Source organism: Leptosomus discolor, chromosome 2 (genome assembly GCF_034619465.1).
Source record: "Leptosomus discolor isolate bLepDis1 chromosome 2, bLepDis1.hap2, whole genome shotgun sequence".
Taxonomy (NCBI): domain Eukaryota; kingdom Metazoa; phylum Chordata; class Aves; order Leptosomiformes; family Leptosomidae; genus Leptosomus; species Leptosomus discolor.
In genome coordinates, this window is record NC_141392.1 from 94724384 (window position 1) to 94746905 (window position 22522).

General features: G+C 38.6%; 1 protein-coding gene across 1 annotated transcript in view; it reads left to right on the forward strand.

Moving 5' to 3' along the window:
- COL9A1 (collagen type IX alpha 1 chain) overlaps positions 1-22522 on the forward strand; it is a 51101-nt gene that overhangs the window by 20128 nt on the left and 8451 nt on the right. Inside the window, exons 15-27 of the mRNA XM_086461491.1 lie at positions 366-419; positions 934-987; positions 1167-1220; positions 1339-1392; positions 1597-1650; positions 2731-2775; positions 3592-3645; positions 3751-3804; positions 13154-13207; positions 13964-14035; positions 18534-18569; positions 18676-18720; positions 20928-20960. Coding sequence (XP_086317617.1) covers positions 366-419; positions 934-987; positions 1167-1220; positions 1339-1392; positions 1597-1650; positions 2731-2775; positions 3592-3645; positions 3751-3804; positions 13154-13207; positions 13964-14035; positions 18534-18569; positions 18676-18720; positions 20928-20960 — 663 coding nt within the window. The remainder of the gene's footprint in view (positions 1-365; positions 420-933; positions 988-1166; positions 1221-1338; positions 1393-1596; positions 1651-2730; positions 2776-3591; positions 3646-3750; positions 3805-13153; positions 13208-13963; positions 14036-18533; positions 18570-18675; positions 18721-20927; positions 20961-22522) is intronic.

The following is a 22522-nucleotide window of genomic DNA, read 5'->3' on the forward strand; positions in this document are numbered from 1 at the left end:
ATTTTGATGCTATTCCATTATGTGGTGAAGGATATAGTATTATTAAAGAAGACACACACATTTTCTGAAGTAGTGTGAAAAGATGTACCTCCTTGCTGTCTGATATGATTTTTTTAGAGAATGACCTGGATGTCATTTTTTGAATGATGTTTTTCTGTAGTTAAAAAATACTGGCCATTGTAACTCCAGAAAAAAAAACTGAGATGGATAAAAAAAGTTGTTTTGTTTTTCTTTTTTTAAATTAGAGCTATAAAAACACCTCAGCTGTAGGGCATTTGTAGCTCCCAGCAAACCAGGAGGGAGCATAAGCTATTAGTGTTTCAGCACTTCATTTTAATGTGTTGTGTTATCTATTTGTTTTGTAGGGAGCTCGTGGGCTTGACGGTGAGCCTGGTCCCCAAGGTCTTCCTGGTGCACCTGTAAGTAGCGTGTGTGTTAGCCAAACAGTTCCCAGTGTCTACACAGTTAGATAAGTTAGATACTAAGTCCTGAAACTTTGTGGCTGTAAATCAGAAAAGCCTCTGATTAATCCAGTTCCATTGATTCCCCACAGGTGAATAAATAATGACAGTGGTGTCCAGTCCAGTATCTCTTACTGTCTCCAAGACATTGTGGGGTAGATGAATACATATTAGCCTCTTAGTATGTTATTGTTACCTCTTCATTCTGAGTGCTACTGTGCATTAGGGTGCCTTGGAATTTTTCAGGTTTTAAACTGGAAAATATTCATTCATTAGAAGAAAACCCATACAGGGCAGGTAGCTGTCAGCTGCAGTTTTAAGAAACTACCTTTTTAAATACAGTATGAGTTTAAGGTGTCTGCTTGAACCAAGTGTGAATGGTACTGTTATTGATTTACTGGAGGTTTTATCTAATAAATGCAAGCAAGTTTATTCTGGTTTTATTGCTAAAATATTTTTTTTTCCCTTGTAGGGAGATCGAGGACAGAGAGGTCCACTGGGAGAGGCAGGTCCAAAGGGAGAAAGGGTGAGCACAAATTTCAACTCATGTTGACTTGCAAACGTTGGTTACTTATAGCATATAAATATACAGCATAGTTGGTACTCTCAAGGTAATGTATATCTGAATGAGTATCTGTTGACATTTTTTGCATTTGTCATTTCAGTGTGTTTATTTTAGTTTTTAAAAATTATTATTATTCTTAGGGCCCTCAAGGTACAAGAGGAATAAATGGTCTCCCTGGGCCTAAAGGAGAGTCTGTATGTATATTTCATTTTTTCATTTGCTTCACATCACGCTAATTTGTATATCAGAGTGCTTGGACAAACTCTCTCCAACAATACATTAATTTTTTTCTTTCTTTTTCGTCCTTTCAAGGGCTTACCAGGAGTTGATGGTCGGGAAGGGATTCCTGGAATGCCTGGAGCAAAAGTAAGGCTTTGCTAGTGCTCTAGATATGTTCACTCATTTGTGGCTTCTTATTGTGCTGCTGCCCGTGACTTTATGCAGATTATTAGGGTGATTGAATGAACTCTCCTGTCCTACAGATCCCGAAGTACTCCAGCTCTGTATTTCAGAAAAAAAATTTTCCCTTTTGTTTGATTTGCATAAATTACAACTTAAAATGTTTTTCAGGGTGAACCAGGAAAACCTGGAGCTCCAGGTGATGCAGGGCTTCAGGGACTGCCAGTAAGTATCTGGTATTTTACCTTTGAAAGTTAGGTTCAGTTCAAACCACAGAAAGGCCACATATAGGTTAGTTCAATGCTGATGTTGGAGTAATTTAAGTGAAACCCTAATCAAAAGGCCCAGGAAGAGTATGTGTAATGCAGGGGGAAATTCTGCTATGTGTATCCAAAACTTTTACACAAAAGCCTAAATCTCATCATGGTACCATAGTGAGGAACTTGGTCTTACAAAACATTGGTGACCAGTATGCAATTCTTTTAGGGCTTCTCGTATCTGAGCCTGTGGATGTTATGGTGTGATTCCACAATTAGAGCTGGTCTCATTGTATTGACTAGGGCCAAACCTATTCCCAGGGTGAGCTGAAGAGCCGACCTGCTAATCTAACATAACTTAAATGAACAATCAGCTCCTTTTGGTGTTCTGCTGGCTCAGAACATCTGGAATGCATCACGTTCATGCTTCTTTCTGCAGGGGGAGTGAGTTTTCTAATGTATCCCCTGTGGTGAAGTTATAGGGACTCAGCAGTGCTTTATGGACTCTTTTAGAAGGTTACCCTCGCACATTAACAGACTAAGTTTGAAAACTGCCAATTGTCAAAAGCTAAATAGAAATTTCTTTGAAACACTGTGCTATAGGAGTAAGTAATTGCTGTGAGGATATAGTGAAGGAGCTGTATTGAAACAGAACTGGAAGTAAATTTGTAATACGAAGTGAGCTTTTAAGCTTGGAAAAAAATTTGGTAAAAGCATACTTGTGGCTGTGGACCAGAAGTGAGGAGGGGATGAAACGTGTCAAACTCTCTACCTCATCTCAGAATGCTGGCACTGAGAATCTATTTCTAGTCTAAGCCAGAAAAAGCCATGGTTCCTCACTTTTCCGTGCTCCTTTTGCCAATTTATGAGGTAAGAATAATACTCCTTATCTGATACTTTGTAAATAGAAATAATTCAAGCTTGGTCTGTTATTGCCTAAAAGTGCTTCAATATCAAGGACTAGAAATACTTTAACACGAAGACATTTTTAACAGCATTTCCAATCCCCTTAACAACAAATAAACACTGTAAATGTTACTTCTTTCAGGGTTTACCAGGCTCCCCAGGTGTGAAAGGCATTCCTGGACCAAAGGTAAATCATCTGGAGCATTGACTTTCGTATAATACTGTATTTGTGCTCGTCAAGTCCTAAAGGATTCAGCAAAATTATATTAGCTTTCCATTGCGGTAAGAGACAAGCCTTTGGATGAAAGAATTAAATATATTTTATCAACTGTAGTCCTGTGCTTTTTTGTGATTCTTTTGCTGAATGATGTGGTTTTCATGATTCCAGGCATAAGGTAATATCTAAAAAAGGCCATTTCCTTTTAAATTTGTGGAAGTCAATGCTGGAGGAGGCATGTGACATTGGTAGCTCACTGTAGTTTGAAATGAGGGATCTTGGAATAAGAATAATATTTATAGCTGCACTAAGTTGATTGAATTACAGATATTGTCATCTCTATTTACGTACCACCAAATTGCAACATCAATTCCAATTAAATTAAAAAAAGTATTGTATGATTGAGACTACGGAATGTTTCAGACAATAATGTTTGAGTTTAGTTTTAAGTAACTGAAAAAGAAAACTAGATTGAGACATGAATTTCTTCTGAAATTACATGGAATGCTATTATCCTTCTGTGATTTGAAAGCAGCAATCAGGTCTATTGTCAGTACGTAAACAACAAAAGAACTGAAATCTGACTTTTGAAAAATTATATAGAAGGAGTTAGGTGAAAGTTAAAGGAAAACCAAAATAAAGGTAGAAGTCAAGAAATAATATGGGCTGATTTTTTTTTTTTTTTTTTTTTCCCCCCAGACCTTATTGATTTCCTTATTTTTTTTGTTTTAAAATGAAACAGTAAACCATTGGCTTGGCTAATATTTTTCATCTTTTGTCTAACAGGGTAATAGAGGTCCCCCTGGGGTGCCAGGTTTGATGGGAAATTCTGGTAAAACGGTAAGATCGTTAGTGTTGTTCAAAAGATCTAGCAAGATGAAAGGTTTTGCATTATGCAAAAAATCACTTTTCATATTTGTTGCATTCTTCCTATCCCCAAACCAGGGTGAGCGGGGGCCAGAGGGAGAAGCAGGTCCAACAGGACCCCGGGGACCTCCAGTAAGTATTGAATGAATTCCTGACTGAGCATATGTAATATTGCAGCGTCTCAGGTTACAGTTGCTGAAGCTGACCATGAGGCAAAAATACTATTCAGCACAAATGCTCATTTTTAATGCAAATATTAGGTGTTCTTTAACCCCCTTCTGTACCAGGTGCATGTGTCCTACAGCTGTTTCTGGCTTTGTTGATAAATTAAATTTTAAACCTTTGTTTATATTATTCTGGTCATTGTTTTAAAATATGATAAGTATCTGCCCTAACAGAGGGAATGAGGGTGGTTTGTGACAAAAAGCTGGAACCAAGCTCCTGTTCTTCCGCTGCAACAGTCAACTCCCGCCACTGGCATTGAAAGGTTAAATTCACTGGCTGTCAGCAGATCACTTGCTCTTTTCTTTAACTGTTTTAGCCTCTTAAAGGAGCTTGTGCTGTATATCACATGGCTTAGCTGTATATTACAAGGTATTGAGCTTTGGACTATGTATTCAGAATATGAGTTTTTTTGGCTAGGACCTATTTCTAATGCATGTAATGTGAACAGTGAGGCAAGGTATGAAGGAAAGGTAGCTGTCTGCCCTACCTAGTAAAGAGGATGGCTAGAGACCGTCCTCAGCCCCTCTGGTCAACTGGCATGGCGTGGTTTGTCTTCATGGCTAAGAGCAGGCTGGGTGCAATCAAGTTGCATATGGGGAACAGTCTTTTGGCTGTGTTCCCAAAACTGTTCTCGGGCATTATCTAGGAAAGTCCAGTTCACCTGAGACAAAAGCATGCCAGCCATTTATCATGGATGATGGTGGATGCTGCTCAGGCCTGTGCCTTGGCCCTTTCTGGTTTGCATTATGAATGTAGCTATAGTGGTGTGAAGTATAGCAGTTATCTCTACTTGGAAACACTGGTGTTGTAGTTTCTCTCACTGGAGATTTTCCTTAACACTAGAAAGATTCATAAGTGGAGAAGTTGTTGCTGGGCAGGTAGCTCACTGCAGGAAATAAATATGCTGAGGAAAGTGAACTGATGGCATTTACTAAGGCTTGGTGTGGAAGACAAAGGACAATGTTTCTGAGGCATGCTTGGAGTACTAGAGAATCTGCTGGGTACAGATTTCTGATTTCCTCTAGAGTGGACATAGCATGGACTGAAGTTACATAAGGCTGATCTAATTTTCCTTTGCTGTTAATCCTTCTGTGAGGGATGAGAGAGTTAGTGATTTGAAGAAAATTTCCGTATGCCAAAATTCAGTCTGGCGGTATTGACAAGGCTCCAGCCTCTGTAACCAATTGCTTTTGCAAGCTTCTGTCTTGACACTGATGCCCTAGGGATACTTTCCTGGAATTTTCTGAGTTTCTGCTATCATACAATGACATAACAGTTTTACTCATGTGGTTGTAGGGTTATCCTCATACAGGGCTTAGAGAATTAATGATAGCGATATATTCGTGAGGGTGTTTCATGGGTCAGGAATATCTTCTCTGAATTCAGTCTTAAACATGCAGCAGCAGTCAGCCAAGCAACAGATTTTATTTTCTTCTGTTTCTTCTGTGGTTTACGTTGTTGTGTAGTAGATGCATTAATTCATGAGATCCCATTTATAGTAGACTGAATCTTTTTATGAGTGCTGTGTCCACAGCTGCCTATGAATGATATAAAAAGGGGACTATATAAGCATACACTTATGAGGATGGAATACGGGTATCTTCAGCCTCCCATATACCCAGCTTTCAAACATCTATTTTTGTTGGTTGTGTTTAAAAGTGTTGGGTGCACTAGAAAAAAGTTTTCAGCCCTGTTCTTCTTGAGCTGTTATTTTGTATACTTGTAACAGGAGTAAGAATTATGATTGAATCAGACGAAAGTAATTGCCCACTCTGATAATGCACTGTAATCTGCTAAACTATGCTTTTAATCCTTTCAATGTGAACATGAATTTACAAAATCAGCAGTCCATAGAACAGGAGTTGACATGCAAGGTTAATTATTAATAACCCTGTAGGTGGACAGAAATACTTAATGCAGATTAAATACAATGATTTTTTCTGTTTATCACTCTGGAGACCAGCAAGGCATCTGGATATCTTTGCCTTTATTTTCTCTGTCTTTACAAAGTCAACTCATTTTGGAAAACGTGAACATTAGAACAAAAACATGGAAAGAAGAATCTTTTGGTCAATACAAAATGGAGAAGGGAAGTATATTATTGATGATAAAGTAAGTTTGCATGTAGAGCATTAAACAGTAAGCTACTTCTTATCTATAGTTCCTTTAAAGCTATAAAGAACCTTGAATAATAACTATGTTTAGCTTCCTTTTGCTCCAGACTACAGGCAGCATATGACTGGAATGGCTTTCTGTTTTCTTTTTGGGAACACTGGAAAAAGCATTACTTCTACACATACAAAATAAAAGGAAGGATCAGGATTTTTTGTTCAGGAAGGACACTGGGTTGGATTATTGAACCTCAATGAGCTTTGGTCCAAGTTGAGTTTGTATTTATTTTCAGGGCAGAATAAAGAGTGTTTTCCCTTTCTTCTGCAGCATGTACATGTAGTAGACATATTTGAACGTCATCTTTTAGGACTCTGCCCTTACATTTCCAGGAAAAAAAAATTGCTGCTTAAATAATTCTACATGCCATGATTTTCAAACTTCTAAAACTAGAAGTTTTGAAAATAAGTTGAGAAAAGCTTTTATAATTGCCCTAAAGATAATTTTTCTGGTGAGAATTTTTGTGTGTTTTTTTTTTTTTTTCAGATTTAGAAATTTTCTCACAACTTTAACATTTGATAGTTTTTGACCTAAGTTTTATAACCAAATACTTGGAAAGCCTGAGGATTTTACGGTTACTGATCAGGCATTTTTCTTGTCCTTTTCCTATTTTGAATTATCCTCTTTGGCACTCACCTCAGTTCTTTTCTTTCTCCTTTACCGTTTGTTCCATTTCACTCTTGGTATAGAAGACCTGCATAGGAGTCAAGAGGGGCTGGGCTTCATCCTTGGAATCGGAAAAAACCTTAATTTTTGCAGGATATGGAGAACTTCAGTCCCTTAATGTATTGCTGCATGGCAGCAACCACGTGAGAGATCCTCTTCACTTTCCATTTCACTCACCCCTGTTCTTCACGTCACTATTGGGGAAAGACAGCATGGCTGGTGGCTCCAGGAGGGCCAGAAGTGTAGAGGAAAGGACCTCCAGTGAAGATTTGCGGGGGGATAACAAGGCTGACTCTGCTAACATGGACAGTAGGCTGGTATCTGCTCTAGGGAAAAACAACATGCCTACGTTTGTGTTATATTAAAAGAACTGCCTGACTTTTCAGCTTTAGCTGCTTGCAAAAGGCATCATTCTGAGACAAAATTTTCACTTCAACTAGTATGTAGTTTTTTGAGGAGTTACACAATGGAGTGCTATTAAGCTGTCACCGGTGACTCTGTGGGACAAATTAATACTTCTATACTGTTTGCCAAATATCCTGTGGTATCCTCTGGCATCAACCGTGTTATTTCAATGTCATTTTCATTATTAAGCAACTGTTGGAACACTATTGTTACTAAGCAGCAGATTCAGATTTTGGCCTTTTGTGAGTCTCTAAACATTTACAGTTTCACAGGGAAGATATTAAATGGTTCAAACCAAGGTAACTAGCTCTAATGAAAAGTAGGCAAACTCAAGCGTTGGGAGACTCTTACCTTACTACTGACAAATATCCCCAGGAGAAAATTAATTTCAAAAGTACCATTTTAGTCTATCCTTGCTTTTTCTTAGAAAACTTTTTTTTTCCCACTGAGGTGACAAATTAGGTTTTACTTTATTTATTTATTTTACTATTCATCTGTTCTGTAAAACAGAAGAACATCTGGAGCAACATGGAAATTTTGTCTTTTGTTTCTAAACCAAGCATATTCTCCATTCCACTCCAATTGTTTTGTCGGTTTAACCTTGTGTTTGCTTCATGTTATGCTAGCCAATCCAAGTAATTACCAAACTCATTTGTGATGTAAACCTTTCTAAGCCAGTCATCATGGCAGGTGGCCCAAAGGAAGCAATTCTCAAACATCAGTGTCATTCCTAATCAGTGGAATTTAGCCATGCTCCCTAAGCTGCTTAACCATTTTCTTTCAAATTTGCTGAGATTTAGTAAGATTTATTTTTTCATATTGTGTCTGCAGACCCCTGCCCCTGCTTTTTTTCATCCCTTGTTTTTCTTCAGCTATTTAACCTTTAAATTTCTAACATTTGGAGAACATGTGGTTTTGCAGTGAAAAGAGAGCTTGGAACATTTAAGGAACCATTTAACTTGAAGTTCAATACTTGTCTAGCAAATTGAGCAAACTCAATGTATATGCAGGCCGGTGTATGTAGGTTGTTAAGGATTTAGGATGTAATACATGTTTTCCTAACATCAGTGACACAGGTTAAGTATCTAGCTGCCTGAGATGTGACACTGTATTGCCCTCTGAGAGACTTCTGAGGGGCCCTGTTGGTTGGGCTGACTTGCTCTCTGGAGGTGGCTTTGTCTCTCTGCTTGTCATAAAGTGGGAGCCTGGACGGTACCTTGGTTTGGTACTAAAATGTCAGATGGCCTGAAGTTAGTTTTCAGCATCTTAAATTGCTTTCAGATAAATAATTTTCTGAGTCTTTAAAGATATTTTTGTCTTACCTATCTCCTGAAATGTATCTTTGGTTACCCTGACAATTATAACTGAAATCTAGCTTTTCTATCATATTCTTTTTACGTGACTCCAACTGAAGTAATGGGTCATTTTCCATAACTGGTAATGGTGTAGTGGTATTGGTAGTTGGTGGGATGAAATGTCCTGGCCTCAGTTTATATGGTATGTTTAGATATTAGTAGACATGTTTTGTGTATATTAATTTCAGAGGTGTTCCACAAGTGGTGAGTCATAGTCTGCATTTAAGATCCAGCTAAAGGGGTTAGCATTGCACAGTTTGTAGCAGCGTCAAAAGAACAGCGTGGATTTCCATCCTGCCAGGTACACTTTTTATCTGGTAAACCTAAGCCTCTAGATGGATGTGACTAAACTTTCTGACCTTGCACAATTCTGCAGCGTGGTTTGTACAAGGTAGCACTTTCTCCTCTCTCACTCTACATATCCCAGCCAAACCTGATTAGTATCTCCAAGCCTTTTCAGTTCTCATACTATCCACCCCTGTCTTTCCAGACTGCTTGGTCAGATTCCAGTTTGCTACCTCACTCTTTACCCCTCCACCTCCAACAACAGCTTCCTTTGACTTTCAGGCATGCTAGACCTCTGGATGCCTGCAGATATCCCAATGTTGGCTTCTCCTAAGCAGTGTAGACAGTAACCTGGGTAAAAAATGGACTTGTTAAGGAGTTAGTGTACTGAAGCTGTCTTAGACTTCAGTTAACACTATAGATGCAGCCAGTATGAAAGGTCTCTGACCTCTATACATGGCCACAGTATCACCCTTGAAGAGAATGGCGGCTGTTGGGCTCCTGCTTGTGCCCAAAGCATGACACAGTTAAGAGGAAGGTACATTTCATGCAACACCAATCTCTTCGCATTATCCTGAGCAGTACAATTTAATTATTACTCTGAGAAAGGTGCAAAGGTACATTTAAAATCTTGGAGAAAGTTTGATGTATATTTACTCTTCTAGCAAATAATAGTTTATACTTTTGTATGCTTTTTAGTACTGTACTGAAGGTCACAGAAGAGTCCTGTGATGCTTCCATAGATAAATCCGTGAACTCAAATTAGTAATTCCTCTGAGATTTTGGATGAAAAAAAAAATTATGATAAATGGAAGTCTCACAAGCATATAATTGATAAATGGGTTACATTTTGCAAAAGGCTTTAGAATACTAAGTTTAAAAAAGTTCATTCCAAAATGTACTTTGTTTATTCTTTTTTTATTCTGCACAGATTTAATTCTCTATGGCACTGCTATTGAATTTACTAAAATCGGTATGACTTGTATTATAAAAACAAAATTCTTACCTAGACGAGATTTTATTACAATATAGACTGTGAATTACCTGTCAAGAGATTCTAATTAGTGTTTTGATTGTCTGGGCAGCTAAGTGAGATGCAAATTACCTGAGATAGTTTCGTTCTTGTTATTGCTCCACTCAACACAACTCCTCATCAAGAGGAAATCCATAAACCATTGAAAAAAACTGTTTTAGCATGAGAATGCATTTTATAACTGCTTGTGGGAATTCTACAAAAGAATCAAGTCTTCAAAGTTCCAGTGAGGATGAAAACCATGCCAGGCAACCTAAAGGAAGGTCTGCTGTAAATCCTGTAATGTCCTCTTAGGTATGTTACATTCAAAGGCTAAATATAGATCTAACAGAACTGTGAGAGAGATGTTAAATCTTCATTTAAATGTATCGAGTGGTCCAGCAATCCTGCCTTGGAACAAAGGGAAGGTAGATTTTGTTGTAACCACGACCTAGCACGTCAGCTGTGGAAGGGCTGCATCCTGGTATTGTTCAGTAATGCGGTGCTGTACTGCCATTTCACACCCTGCCATTTCACAGGTGCCTTGCTGTCCTTTGGGAGAGTGACCCTGTATTCACATGCAGTATTCACATGCTAAGTGATATTATACTTAAGAGAAATCAGTTACCTATACTGTTAAAGTACTGGAGCAGTCCCAGGCATGCTTTTGGTGCACACTGTCAAACATCATTGACTGAAACAATCTCTAGACAGTGGCCGAGCTTTGGAATACTGCAGGGGCCATTTCCAGTGACAGCCTGCATGCTGCCTCTCTTCATTGTAGGCCAGGGAAGTTTACCAACACAGGTGCAAGCCAGTCAGTCCCAGTTCACTCTAATCTGGAGTAGCTGCAGTTTCCCTCTTCAAGCATTCCACCTCTAGGAAAAGTAGGAATTTTGAAGTGTGACAAAAGTACATGAAACATACAGATTCTGGTCTTGTGGTTTTTTGTTTGTTTGTTTGGTTCGTTGGGTTTTGTTTTGTTTTTGTTAAAACCAGTGAAACATGCCCATTGGTTTGTGAGTGGCCTGCAACTATGGACTGTGTTATATATAGGGCCACCGTGTAAGAAAAGTTGGCTGAGGACAGGGTCAAACCGCCTTCTGTTCTGATTGTTGCCTATGAGTAACTTAGAGCACAGAGGAAGGCTTCATCTGACCCAGTAGAGGTGTCAGCACCTGAACTAGTTATTACAGAAACTCTTTCATAGGCTGTGGGAAAATGTAGGTGCTTCTAGGATATGACTCATGATGTATTTTAAATGTTTACATGAGGACTTTTCAAGGTGCCTTTTGTCCTTCATCCCCTGTGGAAGGGAACAGAGACCAACTAGCTCGTTTCAGACAGGTATACTTTGGAGGAAACTTTACAGTCTTTTAAGTTATGCCATAGGCCGACGGGATTCCTGGTTGTTCTTTGGGTTACAGTTCCCCTCTTCCTTGCTAAAACACAACTCCTGCAGATATTGCAGCAGTGGCCCTTAGTTTGAAGTAATCTGTCCTTACATAATGTCAATGTTTGTGGGAAATACTATCCTTTTGTATTGCAGTCTTCTGTATACCAACCCTTTTTTTTTTACTACCTTAGAAAAGCATTGGTGCTTGAAAAAGTGCCTGGAGTGTATATTTGACAAAAGTTTTTTTTGCATTTAAAATGGAAGAATTTTCTTGCATTCTGTATGACCAGCAGAACCTTTGATGTGCTTAAGAGGTTTATTATATGATTTTAACTCTATGGAACATGACATTGCTTTTGTTCTATAGCTGTATAGCAATTCAGATGTGAACATTATGACATACACAAGGAGATGAGTTTCTAATACTGATCATAATTTCAATCTTTTTCTTTCCTGCATCAGAAATGTAGTAGTATTCCAGATCAGAGATGTAGTACAGAGTAATGTGTTTAAATAACAGATTTTTAAAAAGATTAATTCATCTTCTGGGATGTAAGATGAGGGTAATTTGGGGGGCTTTTTTCTTTCTTTCTTTTTTTTTTTTTTTAACATAAGGAAGCTTCTAGAAATTATACAAAGTGCTTTAAAAGGGTGATTTTAACATCGTAGGATATTTTGAAGGAAATCAATGGAAAAGCCTGTTTGTGTTTGGTCCTCTGATCTCTCCAGGATACCTAATTATTTCTTGAATTGTAGAGTTAGTTTTGCTAAGCTAGTGTGAGAAGTTGTCATTGCATGTATGACCTGGCCACTTCTGCCATCTCCTTTTATTGTTTGATATGTCACAATATTTTTCTTATTATGAAGAAAATATCTATATTTAAAATTATCTATTGTATACAACACTAGAATGCTTAGATTGGCTTTTATCTGAAATTTTATCTATTTACATATCTAATAACTTAAATTCTTGATATTTTATGATCTTAAATGCTGTATCATGCTTTTATAGTAAGTACTCCTTATGTATTCACACAGTGGAAGTGAGAAAAGTATCTCAAGTGAGACTTTGGCTTGTGCTGGGACAGTTTGAATTTACTTGTACAGGTGTATATCTATACAGGTGAAAGTAAATGTATAAAACTTACTGAGCTGTTCTGAAAGGTGTAATCATGAGACAAAACCCTTTTGAGAAAGGTAGTTTAGTTCAAAAATTGTTTACAATCTTTGAAAATTTGACTCAATGTCAAGTTTACCCAGAGTATATATTCAATGCCTACATTAAGATATTGAGTTACAACACTGATGAGAATATCATGATCTGAATGGGTAAACATATCTGAAGTGAATATACAAAGTAAAAATTCAGTAAAAAGCATATTTATACCTATCACTATTATGGATAGGGATTTTTGCAGGTTACCCTTCCCTATAACAGTCTAGACTTCTCTTTTTTTCTTTTTTTTTTTTTTTTTAACCTAAAGGAGTTTGTTAAGCATGACTTCTGCACACACTTTTCACCTTTGCCTGTTGTTCATGGGGGATCATGGGCTTTTAAATATCTGGTCATGTGGGAGTTCAGTTGATGAAACTAAGCAAAAGCCTAAAGCTAAGCATGCGTGTCAGCGTTGTCTTAGTGAAGTGAATGCGTTCACGACAGGTAACTCTCAGGTGTGATCCCATGAAGGGGACTTGGTTGTGCATAATCACTCAGCAGAATGAATTATTTGAATCATTTAATGCCAACTAAATATTGTATGCCATGGTAACTAAATATGTTTACATTTCTCAGGAAGTTTCACTGTTTTTAATGCATGTGATATTTTTGCACTAATAAACAGAAGTCTTGATCAAAGCCAACTCTACATAGTGTGATTCATTAAACATTAAGAAAAAAAAAATCGTACTTTATTCCCTGTTCACAAGAAACATTTCAGGAAGTAAAGATGTTCTTCTATTTCCTATAAGGGTAGCAGAGGGGAGCCAGGTCCTGCCGGTCCTCCGGGTTTACCAGGGAAATGGGTAAGCAGTTTATTTCCATATTCAGTGCTGATGTTTACTTTCAGGGAGCTATGGTATCATCTGGAACTACACTTAGCCTTTTATCTGTGCACGGAACTGAAAGTAACGTTGAAATGACTGATTATTGAGTTTCTTTTTCAGTCCTCTGTGACTGTGCTAATATTAGAAAATGCTCTTTTAAAGAATATGGAGATGTGTGGGACTTTTTCTTCTATTTAAAAAACCCATAAATGCTGCGTGAAGCTGAGTTGCACACTCCTGTGTGGGCTGCATGTGCCTGGGGAACAGGAGCAGTGAAAGACTGGCTTTCTGCTAATAGCTACGTGAGGCTAACGAACGACGCAGATGATGAATGCCACCTTTTACCGGTGCTCCAGCAGTATTTACACAGTAACAGTCAGAAGCGTAGCTGGGGAGGTTTTGGCTGAAAGAGCCTGCTGTTACAGAGGAATGTGTGTATCACAGAGTACAAGATCTTAGGAAACATTTTTAAGAGAACCAGACCGTCGAGGGACTGGAGAGTGGAAAGCCCTCTAAGCCATTTCTGTTGTGTTTGTCAGCAATAAAATCATAATAAGATGCTATTTAAAGGGCTGTATTTTGGATCGGTTCTGTTTTCATCAGATAATACTCTTTTATCAAGTTAGGACTGTCCTGGGAATAAGATTCTGCCCCATCTGTTTGTCAGGGTATGACCCTTACTTGTTCATTCTAAACCAGATTGGGTAAGTTCACATTCTTGACTTATTTTCACAGGGTCCCCAGGGTGATATTGGACTTCCCGGACTGCCAGGGCCTCCAGGCCTACCTGGTGGTAAGGGTGACCGGGTAAGAAATGCACACATACATACAGACTGCAGTTTGTCGTTAGGATGAATACAAGTCGTTTGTGCATTGTTTTCAGCTTTTGCATCAATTAATGTCTGGTTTGTTGTTTTGTATGTAGATCTGTTAACTGCTTGAAAGCAATGCTCTAGGTGCCCATAACTTGTAGTTCATAAAATATACAGGAAAAGTCTTGACAGTGTTACTTAAGAGACTGAAATAAGATTACTGGCATAAATAATTCCCTTTTTTGGAGTTTGGATCATTTAAAGGCCTAATTTATATTGCAAATTGTTGACTCAGCCAGATCTGAAATTGCAAGTCAGGTCTGAAATTGCAAGTCAGGGTCTCTGGTCGTGAAAGAGCTTTGGAACTTCAGCCCCAGTCCACAGTAGATACAATGCCTTTTACATGCATCTTAGGACCTGCTATGGAAACGCACAGGCTAATGCAGCTACTGAAACACCTATGCATATACACACAATTGTAGGATATAAGTACCTCTTCTAGTATTTTGTTAGGAGGGAAGGACTGAGCCCTGGGGATCTCACGTACCTGCAGAAGATATCTTGCTTTGCTGAATAAATGTCAGTGAAGACAGTATATAACCCCCAAAATGTTCCTTATCTCCTCTGCTTACAGGAGACTACAGAGGATGGAATTCACTCACCAAAGTTCAGACATCTTTAAATAGTCAGTTCTACACTGTGTTTTGTCCTTCTTACTGAGGCATCTACGTCAGTATTAAATGAATTGCACTTGTGAAGTGCCTCTTACTTTCCACTGACAATCAAGGGAATATAGGACTGTTAGTCAGTCATAAGTATCACTGCTGTAGATGTCTTTAGTTGAACAGAGGAATCCTGCCCCTGGTATGCCCCCAGTGTACGTTGTACGGTGGCTAGATAGGGCTTGCAGGTTTTTTGACAATTTTTAGAACCTGCTCAGGTACTTAAAAATAAGTTTCTAAGTCTTTATTGTTGTTTGAGGTATTTTTGCAAATTTTGGTTGTGTTTTGGTTTTTTTTGTGTTTTTTTGTTTTTTTTGTTTTTTAATGCTGAGATCAGGCACCTTTTGTTTCTAGTCACATCTAAGTATTGACATAAAGAAGTCTCTTTTTATTAGATAGGTAATGATTCATACTTTAGACTTCTCCAGGGGGAGATTGAAGGTACCTAAGGAAGCACATCTGGAAGGAAAATATCTAGTATTTGTTGCCGTGCTGACAATCTCCCTCCAAAGATGCCCAGTTTTCCTCGTTTACTGTATAAAAGGCCTGGACCTCTAGGATAAGAGCAGAATGTAGATGCTGTAAACAGACCCAGTTTGATTCAGGTTATAACCAGGAGGTTTTGATTTATTTAACTGGCAGACGACAGTATCTTATGCCTGGAGCTCTTTTTAAATCCTAGGGTCAGTTTAGTGCCCTGTGCGAATATCTTAAAGTCCAAAAAGCTATGGCAGCAATTAGCTCATCCTGTGATTGCTTTTTAGCTTTCCTGTTTTAAGACAAGTGTCCACTAGTATCGTTGTTCCATGTTTTTTTTCCCTCAGCTGTATAAAGGCTGGAGTGAATTTTCTGGGGCAGGCTTAACATGCCTGCAGCTTTTCCAGAAGCACTGACCTGCAGTATGTGTTCCAAGTCACAAGCCTGGAGAGCATTGTGCCACTCTCCTTTCTTTACTCTGCGCAACTTGCAACTGCATCTGTCTTGCACAGAGCAAAACATCCTTGCCAGGGTTTGGAAACAGGTGTATCTGTAGCCTGTTAAACCCTAGTCTTTGAGCCAATCACTTCTATCAGTAAGTTTCAGACTGAACTAAACTTTCTTCCCTTCCTGATTTCACAACTTTGTGGTTTTGTACACAAGGATCCTATAAAGTTTTGTTGTGAAGCCCATATATGCGTGATAAGCTATTGATGTAAATAGCAACCAGAAGCCAAGTAGAATTCACAACACCCCCCCCCTATTTCAATAGTCATTCTTGATCCCAAAGCTATTAGATATTGGGTACTATCTGCTGGCACTTTGTCATATGCAGGCGATGTTGACTGCTTAAAGAACCACCACAAAAGGTGTCAGCAAAAGTAGTTTCATTGAAATACAATGTTGTAAAAGTGAAACTGAACAGAGTTTGATGGCAAGGTTCACTCTATTACTTACTGCAGAGGAGGTAGTAAGGATTCAAAGTTACCAACACGAAATTGAAGTTACCAATACAAAATCTCAGCACACTATAATGCAAGGTTACACGCAGTATCGGTCACTTACAAGATCTGCAGTTGTTAAGTGTCTCTCAGCCTCAAGGAAGTGCCTTGAGAGACGTCCCAGGTCAAGGGGAGATCACTGCTGTGCAACCAACTGCTTAGCAGGGAAAAGGCTCACTTAGGCTGTCGTATTTATGGAATAAAATGGTTTGCTTGTAGTCAAATTACATGCGATGGAAGAGGTAGGCATGAGACTCCTTGTACCCACAACTTTCTTTGTTCCTTGACAAATGAATCTTGGAAGAGCCACCCACTTTTTATGTGCTACTTGCATGGTTGGTGTTCCAGTTTCTAAGCCCATTTGCATCAATGCTCACCATTTCACCCTGTTCTTCTGTGAGTTTTCAGAGAACGGGTTCGAGGTAGAGAAGTTCTTGGCCTGGTTATGGCCTAGGCCTTTACCTCCTTTGGAGCCTAAGCCATACTGCCACTTGTTTGGTCAAGGAGCTGGGTGCACCCGTCACACACCTGAGGTATTACATCAGAGACAGCAATACAAAACCATGTTACAACAATGGATCATGCTTCAATGAACCTTACAGAGTGGTTACGCAGATGTGTTATGGATAATGGCCAAACCCCAGCATTCACCACTTACGCTGTTTCTGATTCACATGTTTTGAATTGGTTTCAGACACTCTGGTTTTGTCTGTTTTAGTAAATTAAACAGCACCAGGCCAAGGCCCAGACCATGTCAATGGAATACGATCCTTTATACTGTTAAATAGCATAGGCCATGGTACAGTTGTGGCTGATGCTGACTGGCAGTTTCACAAACAGTTCCTGGGCATGGCTTGAGAGGGATTTTTACAAATAGATAAGCAGTATGTCAAAAAAGTGGGTACTTTTCATATTTTGACATCTTATCCTATTGTCTCAATTGAAATTTTAGGAGTTAATCTAGGGTAGATTCAGACAGTTTCAGCTGTGATTTTTATGTTTGCGAATACAAATACTACATGTCAAGTTTCACAAAAGCAAAAGCTTCTCCCATCTCAGCCTTATCTATTGGCAGTTTTGTTGCTCTAAAGAAGAGTTAATGGACAAAAAGAACCCCCAAAGTGATGTTAGGTTGGAAATCGAGTCTTTTTGTGTGAGTAATTGGAAAACCTTAATAAAGCATGATTTTGAGAACACTTTGGACAAAATAATTTCAGTGTTTGTTAAAGTCAAAATGTTAAATAAATCTGTGATTTTCACTGCTTAGCTTTGGATGGTATTGGCTCTTTGTCCTCAGAAACATGAGAACAAATCTGAATTCTACAGATGTTACACTGGTTTGTATGCCTGTATCTTAATGTGAATTAAATGGATCTCTGAAATGGGAGAGAAAATGCTCTATCTCCATCTGGTTTAGAAAAAAAATTGTACGCATAGTTATAGTTCTTTTGAAATGTGTGTTTGAATGTGCACAGACTGCAAAGAACATTTAAGCATGGTGTGATTGATTTTTCTAACAGAACACAAATACTAAGATTTTCTTAAGTGATACACTGTTCTACAAATGAAATACTTTTACTATAGAAACAAATTACATATATTTGAAATGAATCAGATCATTAATTTGTTCCTTCTTGGTTCCTGTCTGTCCATACAGGTGCACTTTGTTACAGAATTCTAAGATGAAACATAGTAATATTATTTTTTTTTTGAAAAGGACTATCAACTTTAAGATACAAGCCATTCAGCTTTGACTGTAATGATCAAAATTCTAGAGATACTTCTGCTAAAAAACACTGGGAATTAAAGAGCAAGCAAGGCAAGATTGTGACTGAACTTGTAGATGTCTCAGTATGCCTATCCCATGTTGACAGGGCTGGTACAGCCTGTAGCAGTAGGGAATACTTGACAGGGCTAGAAAAAGCAATACACTTGCTGGTTTTTTTTTTTTTTTTTTTTTTACTTGTAACTTCTAAACAATTTGCAGAGCAGAGTAGAGTTGTATCAGTTGCAAGAGCATCTGCCATAAAAAGGAAGATCTCCTGTTTGAGTCAGAATCTGTACTGTCTGGTGTGGCAGTGGATTGTGTGTTCCATGCTATTACTTGCCTTCAGTCCGTCACCTTAATTATATAGCAAGATTTAAGTTCTTTCATTGTCATTCTTAAAAATTTGCAGCTTTAAAGGTCTCTTGTATTAATGCTAGATGGTATGGAGGATTGAGGATGATTTAATATGTTTTTGAACCTGCAGTTTGAAATTCTGAAGTTCTTTTTTAATCTTTAACCTTTTAGGGTTCAGTGGGTGAACCAGGACCTAAGGGTGAACAAGTAAGTCACATTAGAGATCATGGTACTTTCAAGTCACACTGTCAAATGTTGCACTACGTTACATTGACTGAATCTGAAGGCTGACAGTATGTCTTCTTTGATATAGGGTGCACCTGGAGCAGAAGGAGATGGAGGAGAAAAGGGTGACTTAGTAAGGCATTATTTTCTTTTCACCTCATCTAATATTTTGTTGTTGTGAATTAAAACTTTAAAGTATTGTTGGAGGGCTTCAAGCGTATGTTTTGATTATTGAAAGTCACATTTAAGTTTTATCCTAACTGGGCACAGCAGTTCTATTAGTCTGGTCACGCCATTCATGCTGTTTTGAAAGCACTCTGAAATACGCATATTTTATTTGGTGTATAATACAGTACAGGCTGCCTTGAAGGGGGTGTATGTGTGGTTGTGTGTGTGTGTGTATATATATATATATATATACACACACATACATATGTAGAGATACACTAAGGGTTTATGTATAAATATATATATGCATACACACAGAGATAAATTCTTGGTGTTTGATGCAGTGAGGATGAGGAGGTAGTTTAATTTGGGTGAAACAGGAACACAGATAATAAATATCCTTAATAATTCAGACTTGATGAAGATATTTTGTATTGTCTTTATCTTTGGAAATAAGATGTAGCAACTGGCTGTTTGGGAGAGGGAGAATGGTTTGGGAAGAGGCTGTGGCACTGTGATACTGCTGGAGCAAGGTGCATGTACTGCAGGAGTGCGGCATGTTGTGAATTCACATGGGTAATACCTGGGTCATGTGCCCTTGGTTAAAGAAGATTTTTTTTTTTCCCCACAGAAAGAGAAATGTACTAGTCCAGCGGCTCCTATGGGGCCCCATCCAGCAGAGACAGAACTTGATCTTTCAGGAGGAAGTAAACTGCTTCCTATTTAAAACACGATGGCCAAGTTGTGTGCTGGAAATGAGCCCTTGTTTCCTGCACTCTGTGATTCTGAAAGGCTTTTAAAGTTAATTAACAGCCCTAGTGAGCTAGATGTCCAGTAATTCAGCTTTACCATCACTATACAGAATCCCAGGAAGCAATTCTGTGTGTTAAGTGTGCTGCTAGTTAGTCTGTTTTTAAATCGATAAAAGTTGTTATTTCTATTTCACTTATGGCATATTCATTAACAAACAAAGTGGCCTTTCTGACCTTTAGAAACAAATTACTTCACCAATGACATTTAGGAACAGGGAAAATAGAATTTTCAGAAATCTCTCTGAGTAATATGAAAACACCAAAGAGGAGCTCCTATATTTCACAGGTGATTACAAGATTTTGAAACTTTTTTCTTCCCAATTCAGAGGGCAAACTAAAAACTTCTGAGTAGCGGGGCTGCCCTTCTCAGTCAAGTGATAGAGGGATCTTGGGGTTGTTCAAGTCAGGAGCCAGGTTGCCGGGAACAGGAACTTCTAGGGATTTGGCTTCTTCACAGCACGTTGGGTAGATCATAGAATAGTTTGGTTTGGAAGGGACCTTTAGAGGCCATCTAGTCCAACCCCCTACAGTGAGCAGGGACATCTTTGGCTGGATCAGGCTGCTCAGAGCCCCGTCCAACCTGACCTGCAATGTTTCCAGGATGGGGCTTCTGCCACCTCTCTGGACAGCCTGTTCCAGGGTTTCACCACCCTCATTGTAAAAAAAATTCTTCCTTATATCCAGTCTAAATCTGCCCTCTTTTAGTTTAAAAACTGTTACTCCTTGTCCTATCGCAGCAGGTCCTGCTAAAAAGATTGCCCCCACCTTTCCAGTAGGCCCCCTTGAAGTACTGGAATGCTGCTAGAGGGCCTGCCCAGAGCCTTCTCTTCTCCAGGTTGAACAAGCCCAACTCTCTCAGCCTGTCCTTACAGGGGAGGTGCTCCAGCCCCCCGATCAGATACTTGCGTCATTTCTGTTGCAGTTTTGTCAGGGCTAACACAACACAGTAAAATATCCGTAATTCTGTCAAACTAGAAAATCCTGATTAAATAATGCTTCCCCTAAAGGTTTCCAAGCAAACTACTGTCTAAGATTGTCCTGTGCTGTAACTGTGGTTTGAGAGGTTGGAGCCGTGTCTAATTCTAAGATAAGCAATACAAACCCAATTATAATTAAACGTGCTTTCTTATTTGCAATTTACAGAGATGTTTTTGAGAAAGGAATTTTACAAAAAAATTTCTGAAGTTCAAGTTCTATTTCCAAATGAATTGTAATTCATTTGAGGTGCAATTTTGCATAAATCAACTAAATATGTAAACTTTTTTTTATAGTGAAAACAATCATGTCAAGTTTACTGCATTTGTGATGTCTATGATAATGGATACTCTCTTCTAATATAGCTTGTCTTACTTTTGCATAGGGTGATATGGGATTACCAGGAGCAAAGGGAGCTGTAAGTATAATGAATAGCACTGTCACAGAAATACCAAGGTCTAGTAGACCGGATATAGATGGTTTTCTGATTTAGAGAAAGAAAATACAAATAATGAGCTGAGCTCTTTATCACAGGTAAATTGAATGAGTTTCAACAACTTTTCTTCTGTTTAAATTTTGGATACAGGTAATATTAAAATGAATGAGCTTTGGAAAGGAATTCACATCCTGAATTCTAAGCTCCATAAGAGAGAAGCATCATTCAGCAGCAGTTTTCTGGCCAACTAATTTTTTTTTTTTAAGGAAGTGAATGCACTCTTTGTACAGTAGGTGTTGCATAGAAAGGAGGCTCAGTGCAGTGGCTGCATGCAGCCTGTGATCTTTACACTGTGAAAAAGCTGCCAGCAGGACTGTGATGTCTGTGAAAGCAGAAGTATTTATGGACCAGACTCCACTACTTTTTTTTTTTTTTTTTTTTTTTTTTTTAGAAATAACAAAATGGTAGCTTTGATGTGGAAGGTGAGCAGAAGCTTGTATGACACATAAGAAAAAAGAATTTGAGAGCTGAACACATTCTTTTGTTTCAGGATCGCTGAGGAGCAGCTGACAGTCTGGGCTGTGACACTAACATACCAACAGTTCTGCCTACAGGGAACTGAGGCTGACCATAACAAAAAAAACTATGCTTGTGTTCTCAATGGCCTGTGTGACTTTGGGGCTAAGTCACCACAAGCTAGTATTTACTGCTGATCAAGATCTTACAAGAAGGACACGAGGAAGGGATAGAGGAGAAATCTGTAGTTTTATCCTCCTAGATTTTTAAAATCCTCTTCTCTTGATGAGACAGTAGAGTGCTTGTCATCCTCGTGAGTACACACACAGGGATGAGTCATCCATCAGGGAGCCTGATAGCTCACCAAGCTGGGCAAGAAAGGAATGAAGACTTCCTGGTTGTATAGTCCACGAAGAGAATTTTGCTGTCTTCTTAGTATGTCTGTGGAAGCATATTCTTTGGGTGTTCTTGTGACAGGGACAGCAATTAACTGGCTGAGGTGCAGCATAGATGGAACTGAAATGGCTCCATCTTGTGGACTTAACTGATAACGCAGTTGAGTAATTTGTTCTTGAGCATCTCTTTCAGCGGGTGTCTTTTTTTTTTTTTTTTTTTTTTTTTTTTCCCCAGTAGATTTGGGAAGCCGTAAGTATGTAGGATTTTTTTTTTTTTCTGCTTGTTTAGGTTTTTGTTGTGGTTTTTTGGGTTTGTTTGGGGTATTCTTTTTCTTTGTTAGTACTACTGTTGATTAATAGTAGTAAAATAACTTGTATTGAAGGTAACTCAGAGGTGCCTGTTGGCATGGGTCTCACTCTGCATGATATTTAATCACTTCTAGAAAATTTACTGGAGCAGAAGCTGTACCTTTGTTTACCAAATATGCTTAAGTGGACACATGGATGTAGCCATATCAGTCCTTTCATTCCCCAGGGGTCAGGATGCTTATACCAGTAGAACAGCTCTTTCTACCCCTTCCCTGAGTGAAATAAGCTGGCATTGCATCTATTCAGGCAGTTTATCGACAACAG